Source organism: Prinia subflava, chromosome 2, assembly GCF_021018805.1.
Source record: "Prinia subflava isolate CZ2003 ecotype Zambia chromosome 2, Cam_Psub_1.2, whole genome shotgun sequence".
NCBI lineage: Eukaryota > Metazoa > Chordata > Aves > Passeriformes > Cisticolidae > Prinia > Prinia subflava.
Window position 1 is genome coordinate 6,894,426 of NC_086248.1, and position 23,198 is coordinate 6,917,623.

Genomic DNA, 23,198 nt, shown 5'->3' on the forward strand with positions numbered 1-23,198 from the left:
AGTAGGAAATTACTCTTGTTAATGTGAGGGCTTGGGCAGTCATCTGCAGCCAGTAAAAGGGGTTGGGGGAACATCCCAGGCAACATGATGGATCTAATTAGTTCATGAGGTCAGGGCTATTTTGAAGTGAATCTCTGCAAAGTTTAAACAGCAGGCTGTTATTTTTAGACCTGCATTTAAAATTCACCTTCCTCTGGCCTCTGTAGCCGCTAATTGAATCCAGACCGATGGCCAAGGAAACCTGATTGACACAAACATATTAAAAGTACCTCAACAGTACTTCTGCATATAATAATTTCTAAACCAATCTTGGTGAAAACCACTGGGACTGAGGGATAGCTGAATTATGGACAGAGATAACAACGGCCTCGAAAAAAAATTTTAGATGAGTGTTTTTATCATGAAGACACGCAGAAGCGTGTTTCTGGGGAAGGGACACTAAACCAGCCCCATCCAAGCCGGCCTTGAACACTTCCAGGGATGGGAAGTCCACAGCTTCTCCGAGCACGCCGCTCCAGCGCCTCAGCCCTCACAGCGAGGAATTTCTTCCCTGTTCCCAACCCAGGCCTGTTCCGGTTCAGCACCGCCCGTGAGGCGGCGCCGCCTCCGCGCTCCGTCCCGCCGCGCTTTGTCCCCCCGCGCTCGCCGTAGCGGCCGCGCCGCAGCCGCCATGGCGGCCGCCTGTGGGAGGCTGGTGCCGAGGGGCGCCGCCATCGCCCTGCCCGGCCGTGAGCACCGCCCGGGCCCTCACCCTCACCCCCGCGGCACCCCCGAGCCTCCCCCTGCCCGGCGCCCTCCCCGTGCCCTCCCCCGGCCCACAGAGCGGGCGGGAGGAGGCTCCTGCCCTCCCTGGCCTGGCGGGCGGGTTGTGGTGTCACGTCCTGCCTTGGTGGGGGCGGTTCAGCTTGAAATCACGGGTGTTAAAAAGGTTTTGTATTTTACAGGGTGTTTTTCTTTATCGGGGTATCGAGTGAGCAGCGATGGAAAGCCACCGAAATTCCAGCCGCCTCCGAAGCCCGTCATTATCGACAGGAAGACGCAAAAGGAGGAGAGGAGGTGAGGGTGCTCCACTGCTCACCTGAGCTTGTGGAGCCTCACCGGGACTGTGCTCAAGCCGCTCACTGTGCGAGCACTTACTTAAAGAGTCAATTATTACACAAAAAAACAAAAACAAGAGTTTGTAAAATTTTAGAAAGGACCATTTCGGCTGAAACACGTTCAAAAACGCCTTAAAACATTGTTTCTGGAATTTCTGAAAGCAATGAAACATGAAAAAATGTGTAGGGCAGTAAATACTTTTGCAAATTTGGGGTTGATGGGGCAGATGGTGTCTGTTAAGGGCATCTCTTCAGTGTGACAGGGACACAGGTCCTGTGTCTGCCTTTCCCCTGGACCTCAAGGCTGGCTGAGCACAGCGTCACTGCTTGTGACACAGACCTGGTGGCCTTCATGAGATGTCTCATTCTGGGTATTTTTGATGTCACCTCAGCCCATTTCATTGAATCACTGAATGGTTTGGGATGGAAGGGACTAAAGATCTCCTTCCAGACCCCCTGCCATGGGCAGGGACACCTCACTAGTCCAGCTTGCTGCAAGTCCCACCCAGCCTGTTTGTGAGCACTTTCAGGACTGAGGTACCTACAACCTCCCTGGGTTTTAAACCAAATTTGCACTGCTTTAAATGACTCAATGGTTCAAACTGCAGTGCTGTGTGTGGAAGAAGAGTGGTGGTGCTGTATAGTTCATCTGCCCCCTCCAAAAAGCCTCACTTCAAAGGTCATGAGTAGGTTTGGTGTTGTTTGCTGCCTGTGGGCAGAACCTCTGCTGTCCCCACAGCCCCTGTAAGGTTTGCTGAGGAGATTTGCATTTGTCCTCCTCTCTGCTGGGCACTTCCATCCTGGCCACATCCAGGACTTTTAAGATGCATCTGTAGAATGGAATTGAGTCCACCTTCATCCATCTGCTCTGAGGCCACGTGGTCTTGCCTTCCAAACCAGAGTGAGGACATCCAAATATCTGTTGGAAATGGTTCTCAGCTCAAGCCAGTCCATGTCAGGAAGTGTGCACTCAACTCAGCTGTCAGATCACTGAGGTCCAGGCCATGGGGGAATTCTTTGGCATGGTTTAAAGTTTTTTGTAGCAGAAAATAGCTTTACCAGTCTATTTAAGGTTCTGTAACACAAAAGGACATTTATGTGGTGTGTCCTGTAGAATCAATTTGCGAAAACTGTAATAGATTCTTCCATATCTGTTGTTATAAAATCAACAAATATTAAGTGTTCTTTTATGGGGATTACAATTAAACCATGAAATAACCTGTTTCTAAGCTGTGACAGCACTAACTGAACTGTCCTCTTTCAGTCAGCTCCTGTGAGACCAATGTGTATTACTGGTTTGGGAAAAAATCTGTTTAAAGGAACAACAACAACAGAAAAATAAAAGAAAAAGCCACATAAAACCCCAACACCAACATCAAAACACCACAAAAATTCCTTGTAGATAACAAAAAACAATAATTAAATAAAATTGGTGACTTCATAGACTGCAGTTCATATCCCTGAAAAGGCAAGCTGATAATTCTTAGGCGAAATACTTGGAATTAGCTCATATTTTATATGCAAATGCTTTTGTTTCATACTTCTAAAAGTCTGGCTTTTCTTACAGGTTCCTGAGCCCTGAATTTATACCTCCCAGAGGGAGAACAGATCCTCTTAAATACTTTATAGAAAGAAAGGATATGATACAGAGAAGAAAGGTGTTCAACATCCCAGAATTCTATGTTGGTCAGTGTGAACACTAAAACTTCCATAATTCTGTCAGTATTTTACATTGTGTGGGGTGTTGGAAAATGTTGTCACATGTAGAAAAGCATAAAACATAAAGTCTCAGGTGTGTTAGATTGACTAGGATGTGTTTCTATACATAATACTTCGTATTTTAATCTCTCATTTACATCCTGATTCATTAGAAGAGTAATCCTCATGTGTTCCTTATGTTTTTTATAATCCTGGCAGTTGAGCATATGTTTTACCAGTAGAGCTAAAGAAAGAACAAAGTATTAGATTAATTATATTCAATTTGGATAGGGAAAAGCAAGAAAATAAAGGTGAAGAAAGTTTGCAGTTAACTTGCATTATCACGTTACAATTCTTATTATATTAATTCAGGTCACGTTAGCAGTTTTTTCTGTTCCTGGCAGTTTTTGGGAAGCAAAAGTATTTTCAAAATGCACCTGGATAGCTGCACTTTGCCTGCCTCTTGTCCCCCATTTTGGTCCATGTTAATTGGGACAGGCTGTTTATCTTGATCCCTTTTTTGGCAGGCAGCATTCTGGCTGTGACAACTGCAGATCCCTGTGCCAGTGAGAAATCCAAGCGCTTTGTTGGGATCTGCATCCAGAGGGGAGGGAAAGGACTCGGCGCCACCTTCGTCCTTCGGAACGTCATAGAGGACCAAGGTGGAGTTTCAGCTGTGGCAATTACACTGCGAGTGTGCAGCAAAAATGTGTTATGTTGTAGAAGCTTAGGCTGTGGGGAGGAAAGCAGCAGAATGAAGTGAAAGTATGAGTCTGCCTGTTAGAGTCCTGTGCAAGTTTAAAACTGTGCACACAGAACTGTTGATGTGCTCTGTGCTTGAAGGCACGGAACTGCACAGTCATTTTTACATTCTGTGATGGTTGTGCCTGTGTCTGAGCCTGGGCTGTCTGTTGCCATGTAAATACCAGCCCAGTTTGAACACTGGGTGTTTTCATGAACTGGGGATGTCGGTGTGAACTGTTTTAACAAGCAGCAGATCAGAAGGGTTTTATCACAGGTTCATAGTCTGGATTATGACAAAATCAGGGGCAGTGCAAATAATGAGTTCTGAGGGTAAATATGAACGGGGTGGGTGTCTCTTCGTACACACTACACTGAGATGCATAATTAACAGCCATTGTAAGCAAAAGGAAATAAAGTTAAAACCCAAGCTCATCTTCCTTAAATTCTAGCCATTCAAGTCTTAAGCCACTCTGTATCAAAGATTTGATTTACAAAGAAATGTGCAGACACAGTGCACAAGTCCAATCACAAGTGCACACAGCTCTGAGGACTAAGAAGGTTGCAGTGATACAGGAATGCGTAACTGAAGCAACACTGCGTGGGTGTTAGTATTTCTCCTGAATTTGGTTCATTAAACCACTGCACTTTGTGTCTCTAAGGGGTTGAAATCTGCTATGAACTGTACAGCCCTCGAATCCAGGCCATCGAGGTGCTGAAGCTGGAGAAGAGGCTGGATGAGAACCTGCAGTACCTGCGGGATGCCCTGCCCGAGTACAGCACTTTCGATGTCAACATGAAACCCGTGCCTCGTGCAGCCCACGAGGAAATTCCTGTCAACAAGGTAGGAGCCACGTGCCTCAGAGGGAAAGCACAGGGTTATTCACAGCTCCCATTTATGACTGTGATCCTGGCAGCTTGTAGCAGCTCTGTGCTAAATCAGTTACCAGGGTGACAAAAGTAGGTAAAATCAGGCAAGTCTTTGTGCCATTTCTGTAATGAAAGAATGGTGAGAATGTAAACACCTACCATCCTCTGGGGTTAATTTTGAAGATGTGGAAAGAGGAGCAGCCTCCACATTCCTCTGCAGAACTTGCAGAGGGGAAAGCTTTTCTTACAGGAACATTTTTGTTAATGTGGTTTCTGATTCGGGAGTGGTTGGTGTCAGGTAAGAAGGGTAAGAAAGATGTAAGAATCACCTAAAATCTGTGGGAAGATCCAGAAACCAGCAGACCCTACCAGAGTGTTGTGTAGAAACTCAATATGATAATTCCTCCCTTTCCCTCTCATGCTACTTTTTATTTTTTCTTAATAAGGAGCAAAATTACAAAAGATAAGTTAGCTTCAATTTATGTTTCAGTTAAGGACTCTGTGATAAATCAAGACAGTGTTAATTAAAAAGTTTTGCAAGGTACCATGATAATAATCACAAAGTAGTAGTTACTAAACACACCGACAGATTGGTTACTTTTCTCTTACTTTCCTTCTGTTAGAGCAGCAGTTGTCACCTTTTGCCAAGATCACAATCAAAAATGTAATTCCTTAATACCTTTCTGTTGTTCTCTTTTAAATTTTTTAATCTTCCACTCCAGCTGCAGGTACGAATGAAACCTAAACCATGGTCAAAACGCTGGGAAAGGCCCAAATACAATATCAAAGGAATAAAGTTTGAGCTACCAGAACATAAAATGAAAGCAGCACAGAAGTGGAGCCAACCATGGCTGGAGTTTGACATGCTGAGAGAATATGACACTTCCAAAATAGAGGAAAAGATTCGCAAAGAACTGAGTGAAGAACTTGAAAAATAATAATGTTTTTTGCAGTCTAGAATTCCTGAGAAAATCAATATTTTTAGTTTACTGTATGGATGATCAATTGTCAAGTTTTGTATATACATGGGCAAAGCAAATAAATAAAGTTAACCTTTCCAGATTCCAGTGTGAACAGATTCCTGGGGCTCAAGTGTCCACTCCCAATGCTTACAAGTCATTACAAGGAATCTTTCTCCCAGAAACAAACATCTACAGAGCTAAGTTGTGACAGAACATCAATGACATTTTTGTCATAGCACCAGGCTGGTGCTAGAGACAAGCTGGGGTGAGACAAAGCAGAACAAGAGAAAAGCAATGAGATCACGAGCTTGTGTGGTGATTGTTGATCATTTGTTGCATTTGTTGATTGTTGACAGTTGCATTTTTGTTGGCATTCTGAGAGGAAAAACAGCAGAAATTGATTACTAGAAAGCAGTATTTGCAACATAAATCCTGAAGCTACTGAGGGTTAGTGGAGCTGGAGGGTTTTTTTTTTTCATACATCTTAATAACACTTTTGTCACATGTTAAAGAATTGAACTGTAACAGTCATTACCACAGTAAAATATTTTATTTTCAAAAAACCCCGAATTATTTTTAATCTTTTGTCTGTAATACTGATCAAACCTATTTACAATAAAGTATTTTACAAAAATATATTTTTAACTTAAAAAAATAGAAAAAGAAGCCATAAAAATTAAGTCTACAGCAGTTAAGTCCTATTCCAAGATTTTGGAGAAATAGTTACAAGCATACAGATTCTGTGATGCACTACATTTTTTACAATGAAACATTCTTGTTATTCTGTAACAATATTTATTGCAAATATACAAAATTATAAAACATTAGAGATAATATCATTTCCTGATAAGGATATGAAGAAGTAAAGTTCTGTAGAGCTTACTGGGAAGCAAAGAGATTTCTAGAACTCCAGTTACTAGAAAGTAACTGAAGTTGTTCTGTTCTTGTCATCATCACGATGTCTGTGATGAAAATCTTGATTCCTTACCTGCACACTGAGCCCTCCTTGTTTCTGTATCAGGGACATCTTGAATTCCTTTTCACTAGGAATGGTTAACAACAACCCTACCAAAAATCTGTGGGCCCCAAGTCGGAAGAGCTCAGAGACTGCTGAGTCAGAATGGTATTTAGCAATTAATACTGCAAACAACTTGTCAAATTATCTACTGGCTAGCAGTGATGAAGTTCACAGGCACTTTCTGTTTGCAGGACTCCTTCCAAGAAGGATACAGCAGTAAAGCACTCTCCCATTTTAGAATGCCTGAACCATTGCTTTGACAACTGCAGCTTCTCAGTACTCCCTGATCTACAAGTAAATGGCAGTAAAAACATTTGGAAAAAACACCTCATATATTCATTTATATTTTAAGACAGTGATTACCACTACCTCTGAGTAGGCAGGATCCACTAATTAAATTTCACATTAGAACTGGTTCAGTGTGAATACCAGGCTTGTTTCAGTAATGTAAGCATTCTTTCAAAGACTTCTATTTCCCAATCGCTGCTTTAAGGTGTTCAAGTTTATGCTCGTCAATGAAGTCTTCTACAATATGCAGAGCTCCAATTTTCACCAGCAGGAGAAGAACTTCTTTTGTTTCATCACTATTTAAAAAAAAAAAAAAAAAAAAAAATAGCAGCACTTTTATGAACCTGTCTAAAGTATCATTTTTGTTTCATGACCTTGGCTACTCCGACTATAAACAGCACCCAATATTAAGCACCTCAAACTCTCACAGTAATCGAGGACTGCTAAAGTTCTCCTTCACATTAGACTCCACCTTTTCTTTCAGATACATATATACATGACATGAGCATACTTTAAAGTGTCAAATATATGGTATTTAAGGAATTTTTAAAAATTGAGCACGAAGTATTAGGGGAAGCACTTGAATCCCAAGGACAGCCTCATCCATTACCTGTGCTTGTCCTTGTGCAGCCCACGGGCACACTGCAGCAAGTGCTGGCTGAAGTTCAGTAATTCAGGGAGAGTTGATCCACCCTTGAGATCTTGGAACCACCTTTCTGGGAGGCATGCAACCACCTGTTCACACAATATTTGGAAAAAGTTTAACAAGCATTTCAGTATAACCAAGTAACATCACTGACAGGAACTTTCGGGCAGGTTCAGTCATTATTAGTGTGCTTTTTTCTTCAAACCAACATTGATTATCTCTCCAAGTAGTTATGCTTAAGAACCTACAGACCAGTATTTGCTCTAAACTGCTCTTATGCAGCAAGGTTGTTAAAAGAAAAAATTAAAATCAAATTTTAAATGTTTAAATTTTCTGGATTTTTTTTTTTTTTATATTCCATCTTCAGTTTTGACCCCTCTTCATGAAAAACAAAAGGCTTTATCTTTTACCTTACTACACTTCTCTATATTATCCGGCCCTGGCGGTGTGTTCAGGATGTTCAGGAGCAGGTAACGATTGAGCAGCTTGCTCAGCCCCAAATCACGGACCTTGTCTTCCTGGACAATCCCATCCCAAAGAACAACATTGGACAGCAGCTGCAGCAATGAAGAAACAAAAGAATCTGTAGAGCTGCTGGCTGCATGTGTGCTAAAACTGCTACAAGATTCATAAAAGAAAAATACAGAAAATATGTGCATCCAGTTTAAGTCCTCAAACTCTAGGACTTACACTCCCCAAACTTCTGATCAGTTAGCTACTAATAAATTGCATTGAGTAAATAACCTAATTCATTTTACAAGTGCATCTATATATATGTATAGATACACCTGTATATCTGTATATATGACCTCCCAAGGGTGGGAAGAACATTTTACCCTTCTAGGAGGTTTAACAATTTGCTAAGTACAGAAGGCAACTAAGCAAACTGTCAGAGAATCAAAGACAGAAGTGAAAAAGTTACTACAACTGCTCAGGATAAGACTACACACAGTCCCTCATAACATGATGATACTACAATTTTTGGCATCACAAAGATTTTTTTGTAGTTCATGTCAGTATTACTAGGCACTGAGTGTTTTTTCTGTTGCCTCTACCACTATAAATCCTTACAATTGTCATTTCTGAGCATGGTGTAAGGCTGTGTTTGTGAAGGTAAAATACCTTGAGGTGAAGTTACCTGAAAGTTAACCTGCTCTGAGTCAAGGAGGAGGACAGGCAACATGAATAGCAGGAAAACTGGAATATTGTCTGGGATGTTTCCAGTGAAATGAATTTCAGAGAGGACAGACAGAACCAAACCAGCTCTATTTTCTCTACCTTAACAGCTGACCAAAAACGTCTTTCTTGAAATTTTGAACGTAGTGATGACTTGTCTTCCACAGTGCTGGTCATGGGGAGAAAAAATAAAATAAAGATTATTTTTTGTTTGATTTAAAAGAAGATAAACAGACATCTGACCTCTCAGACATGGATGTCTACAGTATTTCATCTACATCTGTAGGGGAGAAAGCTAGAGGAACTAAAAAAACCCACAAACTTAAGATCTTGAGTCATAGGGTTAGCTTACCTTTTAGGATACAGAGGAATAAAGACATCTTCCTCTACAGATTTCTTCATTCTTAGGACAACTGCATTCATCAAATCCTGTTAAAAAAAGAACTATTTTTGTGTCCTCAGAAGAAAGACTTCATATTCTATTTGTAACAACCTCAAAGGTTATTTAGTTCATCCAGAGGTCTGCTACCTTAGAGATATGTGCAACTGCCATTTGTATATAACACACATTGAGACCCTGAATAAAAAACAGAAACAGCAGACAAATCACAGCTGTAATTATCTGTAGTCTCAGGCTTGAGGGTTTTGCTAAATCCCTAAGTTATATCCCTAGGTGAGGCCTTTTTTTTGCACATTAATCTGCAAGGCAGCAGGAAAACTGTACAGATTAAAACAAAAATATATTATACACATGGGATCTCAATTAAAAAATGTTAAATTCTATGTTTAAAAAATCACCATAGCTAGGATAGATAGTATGCATTTTTGAGCAACATGTTTTCAGGTGCCATAGATTGCCTACCTTTTTTTTTAAGCCTATTTATTCATTTTAAGTTCTTGCTAAGATCAGTTGTATCACTTGACTTTATGCCATGGTTTCAAAATACTAAACTTTGGAAGGCACAAACATTTACTTTCACATATTTATTTTTATATTCAGGGCTCAAACATCTATCCCTATTTCACCACTTAATCCATCTGATTTTCACTAGATAAACCTCCTGATTTACATCAGAATAAACCCAGAATCAGGCTAAGAAGGGCTTCCTGAAGTGACTGAGTATATAAAAGTAATTCTGAAACGACTGCTAGGATTACGTAGTTTCTCCTCCCACCAATTAATCAACCTTTGGGGATTCTCAATTTTTAAAATTCTAGGCCTACTTTATATATAAAAGCTTAAGGAATGGACCACTGAAGCATTACTAGCATTTAAAGCTCAAATTTGGAAAGATAGTTATATGCAAATCATTGCTATTGCAGTGAAGGAAAATTACATCTACAAACAGATTCTGGATAGATACAGGCAGAATTTTTCTATGAACAGGAGCTAATTTCTGCCTCATCATCTTCAACAAGGAGAGAATCAGAGAGCTGGAAATTTAACTGTTAAATGCTCTTAATATAAAGAGACTAAACAAAATTGTAATCAGAACCAAACAGCTTCAGGAGAATGTTCTCAGTGCCCACAGGAGCACACACAAAAGTCCACAGAGTGGGTCAAGTTCCCATTTCTCAGTGCCACAGCTTTTACCTCTCTTGCTCGGCTGGACTCATTTTTGGAAAGGATTTGTTTTCCAAAGATGTTATTGCAAAGCTGTACAAGGTTCTTTGTCTGTGAAGTAGATAAAGGATCCCACACACTCTTCACAAATGCTGAAAAAAATAGGAATTTATTTCATTCATAATGTGCAAATACTTATCAGTCCTAGTTTCAAGCCACTACAATGCATCAGTAAACATATAAAAAGCTCAGCCTCTCACAATAATTTTGAAGAGGCCACTTTAGCCTCAATTAGTGGAACTACACAATCATTACATCTTGGAGCACTGGGATATCACTATTATTTGATATTATCATTTTTATTTAAGGTTTGATTGCATAGCTGCAGTGAACATTTTCAATACAATCTTATCATACCTGTGATTTTGGGAAGAATTGTTTTTTCAATCACTCTAGGCAAAACTTCTTTATCGTGATCATCGTCCCTTTTTGATTCAGATATATTCTCTGCATCACTGAATTCTTCTATAGCTCTGAACCAGGGCATCTCTTCCAGCTCTGTGAAATTCTGCTGAAAGATGACTCCTGTTAGTTGTTCAGCTGGTCAGCACTAAGAGAAAAGCTCTATCCAGTAACACCCCAAATTCCCACTTAATTTCAGATCCAGCCTCACCACTGGCCAAAAGAGCAAAATTAGATTTAAAGCTCGAATTTAATTAATTAATCCATTAAATTCAAGTATCTTCAAAGAACCCAGTAGAAGAACTATTTTTACAGGTGTAGCAAAAGGGGCTGGAGGTAAAAGTAAAAAGGGAAAATTAAGAAGATTCCACTCAGTTTTTAAGACAACACAGTAGCTTTCCTAATTTCTAATGCACTGTGCTATGTATAGAAAAAAATATATTAATACATAATACACGCACTCAGAATTTTTAACAGAAATGTCAGGAGATGCACATACCTCAAGAGGATTCCAGCTTATTAACTGAACTCTGATCAATGGATTTAATAGCTTAGGCAGGCAGAAACTGATGTAAGCATCACAGTAAGAGTCAGGAAGCTTCTCTTTCCATTCCTGGAATTTCAACAGGATTTTTCTGATGTCACAAAAATCTGCATGTACATCTTCAAAGATTTTCCTACTATCCTCTAAAACGTTATCTATGGATAATATTCATTGGGAATAAAAAGAAACAATCACAGAACTTATTGAGGCATAAGCTAAAGGGTTTATGCATCTATAGGACATAAGAGATATTTTTATGAGAATTGCATTTGTTATTTATCTTTGACACACCTGACACTGAAATGGTTTGAAAACAGCTCCCACAAAAACCCAGTTTTAGAAAAAAGTAGTGTCAGAAGACCAAGGAAAGGCAAGTTTCTTCATGATCTATTTCACAGATTTATATAATCACTACGTTTCAGACTTTGTTCCAGAATGATAAAATTTCAGCCATGAAAACCCTTCTGCTGTTATGTGAAGAAAAGGTATTATGCCTTTCACTCCTCCTCTTCATCCATTTACTCAAGACAATTAAAACACCAACCTTTAATTCACACTCCAGCTTCAGGACATAAATTGACTGTACAAAACACGTTGTGGCACTGCACTGACACTGCAGATCAGCTTGAGCAGAGCTTAGTTCTAGTTTAAAAAGCCATGTATAGTGCTGCCACCACATAACTGACACCACAAGAATCTACAGCCACTCATTCATTCTTCCCAAATCATTAGTTAGAATGCCTGGGTGCATTTTTTCCTACAGTGTGCAAATAAAAACATGGAACTCAAATGAATTATTCCTCTACTTTTCCTTAAAAAAAATCATTAGAGAAGTATCAACAAGAGATCTTTTTCTAGGACATCACGTTAGGACTGCCACCAACCTTTGCTCTTCTGGAACTCGTCCACCTCTGTGGGAGTGAGCTCCTCATCACTCGACAGGCCCTCGTGGTGGGCTCCTTCTCCTGACTGCTCCCTCGCCTGCCGCCTGCAAGTCCTGCATTTGGAATGAACTCAGATGAGTTTTCCTCTCCTGTGTATGCAGGAGAAAGCTTAAAGGAAATAATCAAACTCCAACAAATGTACTTCAAACGAGTTGTGAGAACAACAGCCTAAGGAGAGGCAATGGGGGAGCAAGTGACTGTGGAACCAAAAGGACTCCTGAGCTGTGGAAAAAGGGGGGGATTTGGGAACTGACATCCAAGAGCCCAGAGCAACATCTCTGACAGCCCCCATGGGCCATGAAATAACCTTCACTTCACCTCATCACCACTGATGAGGCAAAAAACTCATCCCACCTGCAACACTGAGCATCTGGTGTTGAAGTGGATCCTGTCTGACAGTTTACTGTGTGTTTACTGAGCTCTCAGACTATTCCTGTTCAACAACCTACAGGAAAAAGGTGATAGCACCCACGTGCCACTGGGGTTCTAAAAACTACTGCCATGGCATCAAGAAAAACAGGCTGCAAAACCAATGGCTTGAATTTCTACCACAGGAAAATGATAAATAATATGGAAGTGATATTGCATAAATACTTCTAAACAGTTATTTACATCAATTAGCATTAAAAGTTAACTGCTTTGAGTGGAAATTTTTGTTATTATACCACTTTTCATCCATTAAAATTTCAAGGTACTTGCTGCTTCCAAGTACAATTATGAGTTGAGATACCACTGCAACTGTAAAACTTTCAAAACTCCCAATAATATTAAAAAAAAAATGGTACCAATCTCTGAACATCCAAAATGTACCATCTGTCTCACCTACACCGATAGCAAACCTGGGGCTAGAGGCTGGTTTGCTTCCTCACCACCACCTCTCCAGCAAGAACAATTCTGCCCAATTTTGCTATTAATACAGTAATACAAAAATATATTTCTGTAAAAAGCTCATAATATTATTAATTAAATCAGGAAGGAAAAAGCTTTCCTCACAGATTTGACTCACTTAAGACTCTTTATATTTAAAATATCCAGCTCCATTAGCATTCAGATTCAAATCAACATGAAGAGAATGACATTAACACATAGATGGCTTCCATGTACTTCAAGTTTTGGAAACCAAATACTGAAATATTTTCAGTGTTATCTCATTTAGTAATCCTCCAGGTTTATATTCATGACTGCAAGAATGACAAGAAGTCAGTGCACAGCACAATTATCAGAGTTAAGTGTACCTCTGTGTAAGTTACCTTCGATGCTCACACATTTCCAAAACCTGTGTCTTCTCATCACCTCCCAAGTTACTTTTTACTGGTTTGTTATTCCCACCTGTAAGACAGAAACAGCCCAAAATAAAGTGGTAAGTTTTTAAAGTTCCTGTTTTATTTTCAAACAGGATACAAAGAATCTCCTTCTATTGTTTTGTAAGGTTTTTTTTTAAATTTGGAAAATAGCCAACAAAAGAACAAACCTAATCAAAACTCTAACAGCACCCAGAGTAAGTCAGAGTAAATTCCTTGTAGCCCTAATAGTTGGCTGATGTGCAAAAGATGCCAAAGAGAAAGGGTTACTACTACTGAAGTACTATCATGTAAGAAAAAACAGCCTTTCCACTATATTAAATACAACTAGGAGCATAAAAAACAATTCTCTGTGCTGTTAAACATGCAAGCACAGTCTCATTTGTAATGAGCAGGACATAAAATCATTTGAATAGCAACCCTTACTGTGGCATTACCCTTTCCTCTTTACACCTGCTGTCAGTTGGCTACACCATTTTACAGAACCATCCAGGCTGCTCCTTTCTCTCCTCAGCAGTTTCCTCCTTGAAGTGAGAAGACTGAACCCATATGATTTATTATTTACCAGGATCCAGTGCATCTGCCCTCCATCTGTTCCCAGCAGCTCCAAGCATATTGCTCTCAGCTTTGCCTGAACAGTTTTAAAGGGTTTGGTTTAGGAGGTCTGGTTTGTTTGGGTTTTTTAAATAGCAGCAGCTAGAGATTCACACAGCATACAAACAATACCTTGGTGAGGAATGAAAATACGAGCTGAGAGAACTGTACTAGTTTTTCCTACAGTGACTGAAACATGGTTTCTTTTAGATAAAACCCTTCTCTCTTCATGCTCTGCCACATGTGTGTCATTTCCTGGTTTGAAATCTCCAATCTCAGCACACACATAGCCTTGCAGACACTCTCAGGTAAAAGTGATGCTGCCAGTTACACACTCAGCTTTTTCAGATATGCACAGAATTCAGTCATAAGCAACATTTCCCCAACTTGAGATCTACTGGAAAACTGACTCCCATTTTTTTTTAATATTGATGGAAAATTGAACAATTAAAAAATTGACAAGGTACTTGGTAATGTCATGTTCAGAGAAATTAAGCCAGAGAAAAACAGTATCATGGGCATTACTGAGTTAAGAATTTCAAATGAGGTACAGTGGAACATGCCTACTGACAGTGGGAAGAGAAAGGAGATCAAAGGTGAAAATTAAAATTTTAACCCAAAAATTAACTGTATTTCTGCTCAAAAACAGAAGTTATTTTCTCACTGAATATTTGAACTTTGTACTAACTTGTTAGATGCTGAATATAAGCAGATTCATCTTTCAGCTCCTCTTGCCTTCGCTTGGATACCCTCACAGCCCGTTGCTGATGCAGGGCATGTACAGCCCACTCCAGTTCATTAATGTCCTTCAGCTGGAACACAGCAAACACTGATCAGGCTTTCAGCTGATTTAAATCTCCAAAGAATGAACAAAACCCAATTCCCACGGGATTTTAGTATAGCTGTAAAATTAGAACCCGAAGTATCATAAATTGAAGAGTTCCTGGTCATGGGAGTTTTCAGGGTTTCTTTTATAAGGCTGAAAACACAAACTAAATGCCAGTTACACATCAAGGACTAACACTTCATACAAAAGGATTCACCAGAAAACCTTTAGTGTCCCTTGTTTTATTGCAATTTGCTTTTGAGTCACTAGCCATTGAAGAAAATGCATTCACTAACTAACATTTCTTCTCTTTAAGTTATCTGAAAAAATTCACAACTGCAAAGTGACAGAAAAATAAATTACAATTAAATTTGATTCTGATAGAACTGATTTTTTAACTGGGTGGTATCCCTCATTTTTCATTGACAGAATACACCTTTATCATCTTAAAAAAAATAAAAAAGGAAAATGTACATACCTTTTCATTCAAACAGTTTATCAAGTTTTCTACGTATGTTTTCATGGCCCTGTAGAATTTGTAATTCAGAGCTGCATCTGAAGACTTCTCCAACTCCTGGACAGACATCTTTGAGCTCTCAATGTCCTCCATATATTTTTCATACTCTCTCTGGTGGGCATGGTGCACATCCTGTAAGGATGTTATCCTAGAAGAGAGAAATCCAGACAATCAGAACTATTGCCAACTTCAAAGCTGATGCATTCCAGAACATTTTTCCCATTATAATCACATACAAAATCTTTGCTGTGCTAAAAATAGCACTTGCATTTGACCTGAGCAGCACTGAAAGATTTACATTTACATTTGCATTTACAGAAGCACAGGGTATGGACAAACATCATGCTTTGGAGACCCAGATGTCATTTATGTGGTGCTGGATTTGAAAGCACCACAGATATTTTACCTGGACTCCTCAATACACCACACTTCCCAAAAACATAAAAGCCAAAATTACATAGTATCACGTTATTAAATAGATTCTACCCAATGTAATCTGGTAAAAACTACAGCTTCCATCAGCATGTCCATACCAGTTAATAAAAGTTGCATGGACAGAAGCATTCACAGTGTGCTCACTGTTAAACACAAACCAACTGAGAACTCTTACTATTGTGTGATAAACACCAAAACCTCCTGTCTACAGCTGTCTCTAGTAGACAGGTAGCACACAAACATTTACATATATTACAACTCTCCTTCCTCCCTTTTTTACCCCTTCCCTCCTTACACATCCCAAGTGTTTGCTCAGTTTCAGGAAGCCTGTAACAGAATCAAGGCACAGACCACGATTTATTTCACCTCCCTGAACTGAACATCTCCCAAAGAAAATAGCTGAACTAAGCTATTGTGTTCTACTGTGCTACAAATTTAAAAGAGAAAAGATTAATCTATTTCAGCACTTATTATGTTAAAAACATCTACTAAGTTTACACCAAACAGTTTACACCTTGCTGTTTTCCAGACAAGTTTCCCACTCTTGACAGTTATATTCTTATTTTTTCTTATTTGATTCTGTATAGAAATTCCTGCTTCAGTTAGCTCAATTCCCTTCAGGTGATTAAAGCTAAGAAAGCATACAATTCCACAAAAATATTTAGTCCAACTTAAACAAATTCATCAGTGATTGTCTGTACAAAGCAAAGATTATACAGAGAGAGCCTGAAGCAAGTTCACAGCACAATTTATGTTTCACTTGTATTAAGTTACTTGTCTACACTTATCTAACAGCTGCTTCCCAGCTGGGAGGGAGGATGGAGGGCTCACCTTGGGATGCCTGAGCCCAGCTGTCCTTCCCACACCCTCCAGGAGGTTCCCATGTCCAACTCAGGACACTTCAGCTGCCCACACGGCAGCTGAGCTGCTCAAGAGAAGTCACAGCCTGGCACACACTAAAGAAAAAGATCCAGGCACATTCTGAGCAGGCTGCAGAGAACTCAGGCTGCTTTAGGAAACACTGGGCTATTTTTGCAGCTGGCACAAGAACTACCACAGGAGGGTGGGAGTGCCAGCTCCCCCTGCCCCCACTAAAGTTCTGCCTGCTGGGCAAACCTAACATCGACAAAAGGCTCCCGCCAGCAAGAATAAAAAGCTGATGCCAAATAAATAAATTTACTTTGTAAACTTCGAGTTGACAGAAACACTCTTGGAAAGTCCAAATGCTCCCCTATAACAAAGCATTGCCACAAGAAGTAAAACATTTGTAGTATTCCATTAGACATCATTCCACATGAAAACAACCCTAAAGAAGCCCAAAACTCTGGAAAAAAGAGTAAGACTTCAAAGCTGCTGTCTCATTCTGTGACAAAAACTCAGACAACTTGTAAGTTAAGGAATTACCTTTCAGTCAGTCGCTTCTTCACAATTTCCAAATTCACAGGTGGCAGAGAAACAGAGGTATCAAACTTGGGTTTGGCTGGTTGATATTTACGCACGGAAGCATCATCAGAAATTTCCTACAAGGATTAAGCAGAAAGAAATTTAATTAAGAAATTTTTAATACACCAGTTACACAATTTCTCCCTTTGCAACTCTGCAGATCAACAAGACATCATTTGAATACTAAACATCTCATATAGAGATACATATTTCAATCACAAAAAAATCTAGAAAAATCCCAATCAACTGAAGAATTAAGTCCATAACCAACAAGGTCTACAGCTAAAAATTGCTGCTGTTTCCTAAAGAGCAGAATTAACTTCTCCATAAGCAAGTATGAAGACCTAAGATCACATATCATACAGGATTTGAACACCAGATTCAGAAAGATACAACCTTCTCCCATTTCTTTACTCTCCGAATTTTCTAAATTGGAAAAATTTCTACTTTTGCTAAATTGCTGCGAATTCTGACTTCAATGAAGAGCTGGTTATTCAGATACTCCTAGTCTGATCCAGAGTAGGTAATCCAAGCCAGAAACAAAATTTCCAGCACATCAGAATATAGGGGTTTTTTGCCCATTACTTACTAGGAAAAAGACAGCATTTTGCTGAATTGTGAAGAGAGCTCTCAGATTGCCACTCAAAAGAAATTCAGCAGAATAAAAGAATAATTTTTGCTTTGCAACATTTGTATTATTTGCATACTCTTGCAAAGAGCAAAAAAGTCAGAGTTCAGAATTTTCTTCTCTGCTTGTTGTGATCTCTTATCACAGCAGGTACCTGCCTTTGGGGCTGACACCACCACGCTGCTTCTCAACAGCCAGACAGAGATTACAGATTTTCATTATCATCTTCCCATATCTCTAATCATCTTTCCCTGAAGAATCAGGGAATAACTTCCTAAATTCCTCCCTAAAGAGAGAGCAGGACAGACAGCAGTACCCCAGACAAGCTCTCTTGCCTATAAGGAAAAAGCAACTTCCAATGGTTAGGAAAGCATGTGTCACCTGAGAGAGTTTAACAGCTTTCTTTATTTGCTGTTCTTCCCACTTGGCTTCATCATCACTTGATCCATCACCCAGAGACACTGCAAGTTAAAACAGCCATTATTAGATGTAACCACATCCTTCATTTTTTCCCCTCTCGTGTTCTCCTCCATCTAAAGTAACAATGGGTCTCCCAACCAATACACAAAAAACAGCAGATGAAAAACCTGCAGATGGAGGAGTGCAAAACTGAAAAGCAAGGAAGGCTTGGAAAAGGCTACTGGGATTTGTAGAATTCATACTGATATTAATTTCCCCAACTGTTTCTCAGACAACTACTACTGCAGTAGGAGGCACACAAACATCTTGTTGTTATGTCTCAAAGCAAAGCTGTGCATAAAACATGTAAACAAGAGTGTAAGTATAGACTGTGACATTACACCAAACAAACCCTTGAGCATTCCAGAACTCAATTCAACTACAGATACAAAAACATCTCATTAGCATTAATCTGAATGGCAGATTCTGCTGATAGTTATGCATTCCTTAATCAACTACTACAGTAAACCTGTGCTTCATGAACAGCACTATAAGCAGCTCTAAGGGAATAAAAACAAGGGAAAAACCAGTTATGTTTTGCTTGCAGGTTTGTTCTGAAGGGCTGGAATGCTGATTTGTTTGTTTGTTTTTCATTTCTCAAATTTATAATGTCAGAGCAGGGAGAGCACTTAGAAGACCAGACCAGAAGCAGGAGGCAGGACTTAGGGTAACTTTATTCACAGTAACTGTGCCTTTTACAAGGCCATGTTTTTTGCAGTCAAGAAGGCAAAAAATAATTTTGTAAACGTTTCTCAAAGTATCTTGCACCATCAAAAGTGAGATCTAAACCAGGTTAATGACCCATATAAACCTCAAGTACCAACTGGCCAGCCTTTTTCCAAGAGCCCTGAGGAGCAAAGCCTCACTCCCTACAGGACAAGTCCCACGTGATTGCAGAGACTAAAACAAAGTCTCTGAAACATCACAGACTCACCCATGTCTTCAGTCATCCTCTGCCTAAGAGTTCTCATTTTAGGAGCAAAATCGAGATTCTTTGTTTCAGACTCATCTTCACTCTCCAAATCACTGCCTCCTCTTCTCTGAGGGACCTGAGGACTGTTTGAAACATCCAGGGGAAGATAATCAGCCTCTGTCCTGGCTAAGTGACGCTTCCTCCGAGCAGCCTCAACATCAGCTGTGCTGGGGATATTGCCTGCAACAAAGAGAGAGAAAATCTAAGGAAAAGACTAAAAGCAACACTCTGTATCTAATGCAAATCATCAGAACTGTTCAGCACCACTGTATGACTCTGCATATAGAACAGAAGATGGTTTTCTACTATGGTTACCATGTAGAACATAAGGAGATGAAAAAGTGGCTCTCAGCCTCCAAGTGAGATCTTCTATTTTCACCTCATGAAGGGAATGGTCCACCACTAAAGAGGAATTTTCTGCTGCCTTTCTTCTATAACCAGTGCTCATAATTTCTACTCAATTCCCAAAATTAGCAGAAAAAGACAAGAAATGTTTGCAAGTGAAAATATGGAGGAACACTACTCTTCCAGAAACGTAGCCCTGACTCAGGATAAGCAGATGCCTATACCTTAAGTGGTTTAAGCTGAATGGAACTCATCTCACTTAACTTGTCACATACTTCAAACACAGAATGTTCTAAAATAGCTTTCTTAAAAAAAAAAAAGCCAGGGAACTAACCTGGTGATAAATCCTTGCTCCTCTGTGGAGAGCTGGATTCATTTTCAGAGTCTGAGCTGTTGTAGTCCTCATTCAGTGAAGAATAAGTTTCATCTTCATTCTCCTCTGTCTCTTCACAAGTATCTTTGGTGTTGTCAACTCCAGGCTCCAGCTGACAGATTTCTGCATTATGGGGAAAAAGGATGATCCATGATTTCAGCTTCAGCTGCTGGAATGGGATGTGTCATGACTGGTTACCAGAAATTATTGACACCTTGCTGTAGCAAAGACTGGTCACTTGTCTATCTCCACCTGTTCTCATCAAAACATGTCAAATTGTGACATTCCAAGACAGTCACAAGCCAATTCTTGTATTGGATAAAAGCATCTTTGATGATGCTTCCCATAGAAACACTACGAGTCCTTCTGAGACACAGAGTGTATTTACATGCACAAAAGCAATGAGATCAGCTCTCAGATAACAACTAATTAATATTCTGATTGCTCACAGGGTATTTGGATTCTTGACTTGAAAAACTGCATTTAGAAAGCACTTTTTTTAAAGCATTAACGAGGACGCTCTTAATTAAACTATAAACATTTTTATCTGTCTTATCTCCAGTTGTTATCAATTTCTTTAAAAATATTGATTTCTCTTCATCTATCACTACGCTTTCAGTAAATCATCAGGTTACTGAACAACAGAATGTACCACCTTTTATATGAATATGATATGCTTTTATAAGTTACTAAGAAAATTTACTAAGAAAATTGTGATTCAGCTGAAATCACAACCTCAAAGGGAATTATTGCTCAATCTCAATTTAATGTACTTTCATCTAATATTAGCAAATAAGGTATATCTGTGAATTGACAGAGGTATCAAAAGAGGAATACATAAAGAGAACTTTTAGAGCATTTGTTTCTAAAACACACAAACTCCAAATATTCCAACAGGAAACTTACCACAGAATGGTTTGGGTTGGAAGGAACCTTAAAGATCATCTAGATCCAATTCTTCTGCCAGGGGCAGAAGATATGATATTGATAAAGATATGATATTGAGATATAAACTTAGCAGAACTTTGTCAACTTTGATGTAGTAAATGTTTCTGCATAATCAAGTTTTCTCAAGAACAGTCTCCAAGTTCTGAGAATCTTTTACCAAGGTCAAACTGAAAATAATTTCAGTGCAAATACATTACAATTATAAACCTGTAAACTAACATTGTAAGTATAATTCTGGGTTCAATTAACAAGTAAACAAACATATAACAGCAGTGTTTTAACATCACTCTTCGTGTATTTCATAAAATATTTAACTTTAAAAAAAGTACTTACTTTTGATTTCTTCAGTTTCTGTCTGTGCAGGCAGTAGGCTTTCCTTCTTTTTAATTCTAAAGGTTACTTCGTTGAAGGATGGCTTTTTAACTTTAAAAAACTCTTCACCTTTCAGATAAAACAAAGTGATTCTGAGTAACATTATTAAAGCCAACAATACATATATATAAAACACACACACATATATATATGTACTACATACAAAAGTGCATGTAAACGCTGTATGTGCACAGCATAACTCCTGAATCACAGAATCAATTAGGTTGGAAAGGACTTCTGAGATCATCAAGTCCTATCTATGACCAAACACCAAAATTTTGTTCTGGCTGGATTAATTCTAAATATTACTGTGGCTTTATCACTCATAATTGATCACATTTTAGTTAAAAATTGTGCAGCTCAGCCTCCTCAACCCAGCAGCACTGCACTGCTGAAGTGCAGGATCTCTTTTTAGCTTGTCCCAACCACAGTGGCTATGTCTCCTCATCAACCACAACAGGAACAGCCCAGAAGTGTCAATTAAACACTTAAGTTTCATTTATTTAAGCTTGTTCATCATTAACTCGTCATGGAATCACACAGTACTTGTTCTCTCTGGTTTTCTGCAGCTGTAAGAAGAGTTCAGATGCTTTCCAGCCACAAGAACGCAGACATAAATAATCGTCAAAGTACTTTTCACAGAATCACAGAATTGTTAGGGTTGAAAGGGACCTCTGGAGATCACCTTGGCCACCCCGCTGCCAGGGCAGGGTCAGCTGGAGCAGGTGGGACAGGAACGCGTCCAGGGGGCTTTGGAAAGCCTCACTCCCCGCCCTCCCTCGGCAGCTGTTCCAGTGCTCTGCCACCCTTGATGTAAGAAAGATCTTCCTCGTGGTGAGGTGGAACTTCTTGTGTTTTAGTTTATGTCCACTTGCTGGGCATCACTGAAGAGAGTCAGGCACCGCTCTCTTGGCACCGCGTTTGAGATATTCACACTGATGAGCCCCGCTCTCTGTCTCCTCCAGACTAACCAGGCCCAGCCCATGCTTTAGTGCGGCTTTACCGTGCAAACCCTCCCCAGAGCCCTGGCACAGCAGCGTTGGGTGCGTTTACAGCGAGAGGCAGGAGGAGCCCAGCGCGGGGCTCGCTGAGGCGGGAGCCCGAGGCAGCCCGACCCCGGAGCCCCGGCCCTGCTCCCCGGGACTCACGAACACGATCCCTCCTCACCTTCCCGCTCCTCCTCGCCGCCGAAGCTCAGCAGCTCCTTCCCGGCCCGGCCCGGCCCCGCTGCGGCCCCGGCTCGGCGCTGCCCCGGGCCCGCGCCCGCCCCTGCTCTGCGCGCCCGGCCGCGGGGGCAGCGGGCCGGCTCCTCCGCGGGCAGCGGCCCCTCCGCGCCGGGCCCCGCGGGGGGATCGCCCTCGGCCTCCTCGGGCTCCTCTCCCCGCTCCGAGGGCGAGCTGGCGCCGGAGTCCGGGGACGGGGCTGCGGCCGGCTCCGGCTGTGGCTCCGGCTCGCTCTCGCTGCTGCCGCTGGAGGCTGCGCGCCGCCGGCCGCGGAAATTGCGCGGGGGACGGCGGAACATCGCTCCCAGGGATGGCTCCCGCGAATGGTTCCCTGGGAATCGCTCCCTGGGAATCGCTCCCTGGGAATCGCTCCCTGGGAATCGCTCCCTGGGAATCGCTCCCTGGGAATCGCTCCCTGGGAATCGCTCCCTGGCACCGGCGCGGTCCCACCGCGGCTCCCGGCGCGCATGCGCGGCGACCCCGGCGCGCCCCGCCGGCGGGGACGGGAGCCTGGCAGGGACGGAGCGGGAGAAGGGAAAGGCGAAAAAAGAGTAAAAGGCGTTTTTTGGTGACTCATTGACGCCTAAAAACGTGACTTGTTTGACGAGCCCTGAGCCTCTGAGTGCAGGGGCTGCCGTGCCGGGTGGGTGCTTCCCTCTCCTCCGCAGTACCATCGAAACTTATGGAGTTCTGGTATTATAAAATATAATTTATAAATAATATATGATAATATAGCATTTCAATATGCATA

General features: G+C 40.8%; 2 protein-coding genes across 3 annotated transcripts; one reads left to right on the forward strand and one right to left on the reverse strand.

The window, feature by feature from the left end:
• Nucleotides 1-575: 575 nt before the first annotated feature.
• MRPL19 (mitochondrial ribosomal protein L19) lies at nt 576-5,468 on the forward strand. Its single transcript, XM_063424172.1, has 6 exons — nt 576-728; nt 945-1,056; nt 2,665-2,783; nt 3,323-3,457; nt 4,199-4,380; nt 5,129-5,468. Exons 1-6 carry the CDS (start codon nt 671-673, stop codon nt 5,342-5,344), a joined length of 822 nt encoding a protein of 273 aa, XP_063280242.1. The 5' UTR covers nt 576-670; the 3' UTR covers nt 5,345-5,468.
• A 431-nt stretch (nt 5,469-5,899) lies between these two features.
• On the reverse strand, nt 5,900-22,915 carry GCFC2 (GC-rich sequence DNA-binding factor 2). 2 transcript variants are annotated; one of them, XM_063424165.1, is made up of 18 exons: nt 22,392-22,915; nt 21,186-21,293; nt 19,866-20,027; nt 19,148-19,366; nt 18,136-18,215; nt 17,088-17,203; nt 15,210-15,396; nt 14,594-14,717; nt 13,261-13,339; nt 11,951-12,063; nt 11,022-11,221; nt 10,478-10,628; nt 10,091-10,212; nt 8,849-8,925; nt 8,599-8,665; nt 7,731-7,877; nt 7,285-7,409; nt 5,900-6,970 (listed from the first exon to the last, which is right to left on the reverse strand). In XM_063424165.1, exons 1-18 carry the CDS (start codon nt 22,744-22,746, stop codon nt 6,856-6,858), a joined length of 2,547 nt encoding a protein of 848 aa, XP_063280235.1. In that variant the 5' UTR covers nt 22,747-22,915; the 3' UTR covers nt 5,900-6,855. The 2 variants fall into 2 exon arrangements, with proteins under 2 accessions (XP_063280235.1, XP_063280231.1); XM_063424161.1 differs by having other exon boundaries at nt 10,478-10,631.
• Nucleotides 22,916-23,198: the final 283 nt, after the last annotated feature.